General features: G+C 37.5%; 1 protein-coding gene across 1 annotated transcript in view; it reads left to right on the top strand.

Moving 5' to 3' along the window:
- The first annotated feature begins 1300 nt into the window (after positions 1–1300).
- The window catches only part of LOC112906449, a 14942-nt gene continuing 8599 nt past the window's right edge, over positions 1301–7643 (top strand). The window contains exon 1 of the mRNA XM_025980595.1: positions 1301–1409. Within this exon, the coding sequence (XP_025836380.1) occupies positions 1358–1409 (52 nt within the window). The 5' untranslated portion in view covers positions 1301–1357. The remainder of the gene's footprint in view (positions 1410–7643) is intronic.

Raw genomic sequence — 7643 nt, 5'->3', positions numbered from 1 at the left:
CGGTACTGACAGATCAGTACTGTATGAAAATAAATAAAAGTAAAACTAAAATACTGGTATGCAAGGGAAGAAAAAGTAGGGAAAGAGCGAATATAAAGATAGGAGACGAAAAATTAGAAGAAGTGGCTGATTTTAGATACCTAGGAAGTCAGATAGGTCAGGATGGAAGGAGTAATAGGGATATAAAGCAGATGATAGCGCAGGGTCACTTCTGTGCTCGCGAACGGTTAATTTAGAAATTCGAAAAAGGTTGTTAAAGGTGTATGTTTGGAGCACGGCACTGTACGGTTGCGAAACATGGACAGTGGGCGCGACGGAAAATAAAAGGTTAGAAGTATTCGAAATGTGGTGTTAGAGGCGGATGATGAGGATAACGTGGGTAGAAAAGGTTAGAAATGAAGAGGTATTGGAAAGAATAGGAGAACAGAGGACTCTATGGAAGTCAATAAAAAATAGGCGAGATAGGTTGGTAGGGCACCTTCTTAGGCATGAAGGTCTAGTCAGAGACATATTAGACGCAGAAACAGGAGTTAGGAGTGGTAGAGGTAGACCTAGATTAGATTACGGTTCGCAAATAGTTAAGGATGTGGGCTGTTCTAGTTTTAGGGAAATGCGAAGTTGAGCTCAGGATAGGAAAGAGTGGAGGTACGTGTCCAACCAGTCTTAGGACTGACGACCTTATGATGAATAGTATTTTTAAGTTTTTCTTCTGTTTATGATGTCCTATGACATAATTGTTGTTCCTGTATAAATTATTTGTACTTACACTATCTTCGGATAAATAAATTTGTTGTTATTATTATTTATACTTAAAATGACTGAACTTTCATTGCCTTTTATGGTATCCAGAAAGATAAGATTTCATTAGGTGAGTCAACTGAAACGCGAAAGGGCCCGTACATACTGGTGTGGAACACATTGATGTAAATGCTCTTAATGATGCGGGTAAAATTGTTTCAGTTTACTAACAATACAGAATTATGAAAAATTTCTAAACCGGTATGATGAATTTCATCAATTCGTTAATGAACCAGGAATAAAAAGTGATAATAAAACAATAAAATGAGTATCAACAATTAGCATAAACACTATCTGATGTTTAAGGAAGTGTTGTTTTTAAAGTCCACTTTGTTCCTAATATTGCAGAAACATAACACGTATTTTGTCACCGGAGGATATCATTAATATTTATGCATGTATGTAATTCAGCATAAACCGTTACTTTGTACCGTTTATTGTACAGCACACATAAGGAAGACAACCAAACGTTCCGTAGGCATTCGTTCCAGATCAACTTTTATCTGTGCATCAGAGTTTGTTTAAATTTTATGTGGTAATCGGATTTACAGAAAGAATAATGAAAGTGGTGGTTATTAAGGTTTCTTTAATTGTATTATCGACAGTATTGGGTATGCACATGTTAAGTTTTATATATTTATTTTATTATTTTATACCATGAGCAGTTCAAAATTTGCATTGTTTTTTACCCTAAAGATGCTTTGGTATATTCGGTATAAACTGTTTAATATCCCTTTGCTTTTGTACATATTTATTTATTCTAATAAGCAAAAGAATTCTTTATCTCTGAGGATCATTCTTGCTTGCATGTTTGCAATAATTGTTAAGTTTAATGGAAAGTATACATATGCAGATACTTTTAAATAAATATACTTATCCATAATTTGCTATAACTTAGTTAATATATACATGATGAATCCATTTTATATAATCTAATAATAATCAAAAGGTTTCAAAAATCCCAGAAAAGTTCAACAGATTTATTTTGACGAAAACTTGACAACTGTTTCGGCCAAACTGCTCGTTCCTTTAAGATTCGTTTCAAAGAACACCTAGCTGGAATACAGAATAAAAAATATTTTATGGGTTTAATAGAACTTTGTTTACAAGAAAATCATATAGATATTAATATTTTGAAACTCCTTCAATGTGANAGACAGAAGAGAATGAAAGATTATCTGTGGAATATTACTGCCTCAGCATTTGCCTAAGTGATCCAAGGAAACCACAGAAAAACTTGGACCAAGGCAGACAGACCCGGAATCGAACCGGCGTCCTCCCGAATACTAAGCAATGGTCTAAGCCTCTAGGCCATGCCTCTCGGTCTCCACTCGATCTTGCGACAACTATTTATAGCGACTTCACGTTTTCTAGAATTTTCCAATATATGCCGAATAGAATTCTGGTCTTCCATGCTACTATGTATTTTAGTTGCCTACATACATGTGACTCTGCCCCCCTCCTAAAACTAATCGTCTCATTCAGTGACGTCGCCGCTGTGTGGTGCAAGCCGGTCCCTTCCGCCTTGATGGATTATATAGTCATACTTTGTCGCTTCATTAAACCATTTCATTAAAATCGCAGCTTCGTACGCACAGCATTATGGATGGCTTCTAGTCGTTCTCGTAATTCGTTCACGTATTCGTCTGTAGATACTAGAGAGTTTCCAGAACGATCAAACATCATGTCTGCTGGCAACCTGAGTTCTTTTCCACATAACATTCTGATTGAATTGTTGATACATCAAAATTGGGGCTCTAGAGAGTGTAATCTTCAGATGTTCAAATGCTTCTTGGCATTGGGGTGTCCAATGGAATGAAACTCCATATTTTGTAAGTGAGTGTAGTGGTCGGGCTATATCGGCAAATTCTTGTATGAATTTTTGGTAGTAGGAGAAAAGTCCCAGAAAGCTTCTAAGTTCGTGGCGATCCTTTGGTATGGACTAATTTCGTATGGCATCCGTTTTGTTGGGATCGGTCATAATTCCTTATTATTATGACCGATAATTCCTTCTGGTGTTATGACATAGCCACGGTATTTCTCTTCTCTTCAAAAGAAGATGCATTTTTTGGGTCTTAGCTTCAACCTTGTTGCCAACTCCTTGAAGACTTCAATCACGTTTCAGAGGTGGTCGTGGTCGAAAGTTCTTCCTAATATGATGATGTCGTTTAGGTAAACCAAACAGATTTTCAAGTTTAATCCTTGAATTACATTGTCCATGGGTCTCCCGAATGTAATCGGTGCATTGCACAACCTGAAAAGCATCACACTGAACTGTCAAAGACCATTTCCAGTCCAGATGCATATCCATTTGCCAGTATCCACTTTTCAAATCTTGAGTAGAGAACCATTTAACTCCAGCTAGACTGTCTAGAGTGTTGTCGATTCGGGGTAATGGATCCTTCACCATTGCGTCATTCAACTTCCTGTAGTTGTTAGTGGTCCTACTAAAGATCTGAGAGGGCGAAGACGTGTTAAAAACGACCAAAAAGTTCTTCCAATTGTTTGACTTGATGCTTACTGAGATGGTTACTTGACCGTTTTACCAGTTCTGACAGAGTTGCAGGAAGTGATGTCGGTTTCGTCTAGGGTTCTTCTTTATTGCCGCAGTGGTGGATTTCAGCTACTAGTTCAAATACACCCAACTCTGTGCTTTACAGATCTTTGCTTAAAGTCTTTTAAATTGACTAATGTAGCAGGTATCGATGATGTTCCATTTCTTACGAGCGTATGTCCTACCAATAATGCTTTTTGTGTGAAATCTTGATTGTCCTTGTGACCCCCCCAATCCGCCGATGTCGTTGTATATTTCGACTTTTACAATGCTTTCGAAGTGACTCGGTAGTACTTGATCTTCCTCTACGATCACCCTGTAGGCAGCAAGCATTGTCTTAAGATTTGACATTATTATCCCTTCTCCACCGATGCACATTGTAGAAGTGATTAGACTTAAGTTAATTCCATGTTCATGAAATGGTTTAACCCAATGATGAAATCATCTACTGTGTCTGCCATCAATACCCAATTGTATAAGATCTCATTTCCAACTCTAATTTCGACATTGCATTCTCTATGGTGGTCAAAGATTGAATTTGTCATTCCAATGCCATATCAGGGAGAACGATAGTGTTGGATACCCCTGTATCGATAACCCCTCTAAAATCGTATTGATTTATAGAACCTTCTATAAATAATGAGTTAGCCAGTCTTGAAATGATGACTTCTTTGGGGATTTGGTGAAGCAGTTCAGACGACCACAGTAGTTGTTGCAGTCTCTACCAAAATGGTCAGATCTTTCACATTCCCAACATTTTGGGCTCCATTCTCCCGTGATTCTAGCAGTCACTGTCTTGACATCGATCACGCATTCCTTGATGAACAACATGATACCTTTGCTTTTTCTGAACCAGTCCAGGAATTTGCCTCTGCCGTTGGTTCAAGCTACTTCAGGTAAACAGACGAGATATTACCACAGAAAGTTGGAGGTGTTATTTTTGATGGTCTTACACCGGAATCGTCAGGCCTCTTAGTAGGTAGTTTTAGCTTTTCAATTTCATCTCTCTTTTCTTCTTTTCAATCTTAATTTCCCTTTCTTCTGTCTTATTTTCCTTATTGATTTATCTTTCTTTTATCTTCTTTTCCATTTCATTTTTAATATCATTTATCTTGTCCTCCATTCTCGTATTTATTGCTTCCTGTACTGCTCGCATTTTTTGTTTCATTCCTGAGCTGCTTTCAACTCTTCTTTCATTTCTTCTTGTCCAGTTTTCATGTCTGCTTTCATTTCTGCCATCATCAATTGATCCAAGGAAATCACAAAAAAACTTCAACCAGGGTAGATGGATCCGGAATCGAACCGGTGTCGTCCCGAGTGCTAAGCAGTGATCTAAAGCTCTGTTACGAAAATATTTTTATTAAAATCAGTAGTAATGCAAATTTCATTGTTTGAAAGTTAGATCTTCCAAATGATCTGTACATGGTATTTTATATAACACGCTGAGACATATCAGACTTCATTTCGCTTATTTCACAGCGAATATTTTCTTTTAACTAAAAGATATTCCTCGAAGTATTAATGTAAATTTTGCTCTTAATATATAAACAAAGGAAAAAATCGCGGAGGTCATACGATATTACCAAAGCGGGACATCAATTTTTGAATAACACCTCATTAAATTGTTGCTCTTTAAATCTGAAACCACATCCGTAAACTGTATGCAGCGTATTTTCGAAGCTAGGGCATAAAATAAGTGGATAACATATGCCGATATGCATCATCAGTAACAGTTGTTGCAACACCTCTCTCATTTAAAAAGAAAATACAACGTGTAATTATACAACACGCTACTGAAGTGAAACTTCTTCAAACACAAGCATAACGGGATAGGGGTTAAGGAATTGATTTCATGGTATTATTTGTACACTATGAATTTAAATTTTACACTATACATGCCGGAGTTGCTTGTAATGAACGTTGCATTGAAGCGCGCTCACGGCTCAAGCGATCCCCATTACAGACTTGACTACGTGACCGAGTAGAGGGAGGACATCCGTTGCATGATTTCGTTACATAGTAACTCGCATGAAACGAACTTACCCTACCGTGCGTAAAGAAGTTTCACTTCAAAAATACGTCCCGATTATTCCATTCATTGAAAGAGCTCATTACACATCACTTTTCGGCTTTACAGCGGTGTTTAATGTTTATGCCTGGCATTAACAGGGTACCAAAAACGATAATTCTGTTTATTCACATATGTATTTGTATGGAAACTTGCTTCATCACTCTAAAGCACTCTATTCGAAATGTCTCGATAACCATCTGGCAAAACTAGTTTTATAAATTGTAGTAATTTTCCGATATTATCTATACCATCTGGATTTCATAGGGACGACATTTCAAATCACATTTCAAAATCTGCTCTACGGCAGATTTGGGAATGTTTTAGGTCGCTGATCTTTTGAGTTATACAGACCATGATTGCGACGAACGCTAGCTATAACTTCATTCATTGTTTCTTCCGTTCTTGATGACCTGCTCTGATCCGGACGTGAATGATTCGAAACTATGGCTTCATTTATAAATAAAATTTTTGCATATTCCATCACGAACGCGTCTGATTGTGTAGTGGGAACAAAACTGCTGTCAAGCCCTAACGTACAATTCTCCTTAGTTAAGAATCGTTTCAAAACCAGAGTATGCATGGTGCTGCTCCCTTTGATATTGAAATTGATGAATCCGTACAAAAATTTTAAAATCCTAACTCCGTTGTGAGACATTCTGTACTTATGTCATTTCTTGTACCCATAATATAAAAACAAATGTGAGCTACATACCTATTTCGATCTTCTGCTATCACTACTAAGAATAAATTCTTCATCTGATGAGGAAATCGGATAGTTAATAAGCTACAGTTGCTTAGCTAATGGTCGAAAATACCGCTCCTGTCATACCGCTCTGGTTTGAGGGATCCTTATTCTTGATATCATGGTTTTAATTCAAAGGTCTTTTTAGTAAGGTACTAAACACAATATCTTGTTTGGAGAATTACTGATGTTTTCTAATTATAAGAACTTTAAAACTAATTTCTGTTACTTCCTGTATATACACGTTTGTGGAATAAATAGCAAGCTTGCAAAAGATGATAGTGCTCTATACAAAAAAAAAATTAAGTTAATGTTTGGTGGTCCGAAAGCCCGCCGTTTTCAAGAAAAATGTATGTGAAAGTAAAGGCAAGAGCCAGTCCGACCCTGGTGGGATCACTCAAGGAAATACGACATTGCAACGTCGTATTCAATCAGCTGATACTTAACACCATCCATATTGTATTTCTTTTGTATTTTTTGTGCTATTGTAATGTATGTTACTTGTTAGATTACATTACGTATCGAAGTCATTAAAAGTAGGTCAATGTGAGGGTGTCATAGGTGAGTACAGAATAGTATTAATGCATTGACCAATGCGTGGCTTTCTAAATGAACATTTTCCTAGACGCTAGATTGGACAGATTGGGTCCTATGCCCTGGCCGACGCGTAGTCCTGATCTAAATCCGTTTGACTTCTTTGTATCGGGTTGTATGAAACAGTGTATATCAAACGTCAGTACATAAGGATCGTGTGTGATCGCTGCAAATGAAGTACGCCAAATGTCGAACGTTTTTGAATAGGACGTCTAAAAGAAGGGAATTGTTCAATTCAATCTTCTTCCTGGCGAACTTAAAAATCTCTAAAACTGTAAAACTATTTAAATCCGAACTTTTATGTTTCCTAAACGATAATAATTAGTTATTTTAATGTTATTTTATCATTATTATTATTATTTTATATTAGTATTTTTATCCGATCCGACGGGACTTGAACCTTGACCTTCAAAAGACACCCAGCCGTCCGTACGACTGGGTAGTGTCGGTTTCCCGAGGAAGAAGTCCTCGGACCTAGCGACTAAAACCCCTCTACCTCAGGCCGTTTTAGGACCAACTAGGGTCCTCTTCAGCCGAGCACAATACTGCGATGTGGAAGGCAACGGGAAACCACCATATTAAGATCCCGAGTAAAATGTACTACACAAATTAAATGATGGCGTCCTCTGGGGTAAAGCACTCCGGAAGTAAACTGGTCCCCCATTCGGATGTCCGAGCGGGGACTACCTCGGGGGATGTCATCAATAAGTGCAATAGGGATAGGTGCAATGTTTCACGAGTCGGAGCGTGGAATGTTAGAACAATGAGGCAAGTAGGAAAATTAGACAATTTAAAAATAGAGATGGACAGATTACAATTAGATATAGTAGGTATTAGTGAAGTCCGTTGGCCCGAAGCTGGAGACTTCTGGAGTGGGGACTTTA

This window comes from Agrilus planipennis, unplaced genomic scaffold (assembly GCF_000699045.2).
Source record: "Agrilus planipennis isolate EAB-ADULT unplaced genomic scaffold, Apla_2.0 scaffold193, whole genome shotgun sequence".
Classification (NCBI taxonomy): domain Eukaryota; kingdom Metazoa; phylum Arthropoda; class Insecta; order Coleoptera; family Buprestidae; genus Agrilus; species Agrilus planipennis.
This window is presented reverse-complemented; position numbering and strand designations above follow the sequence as displayed.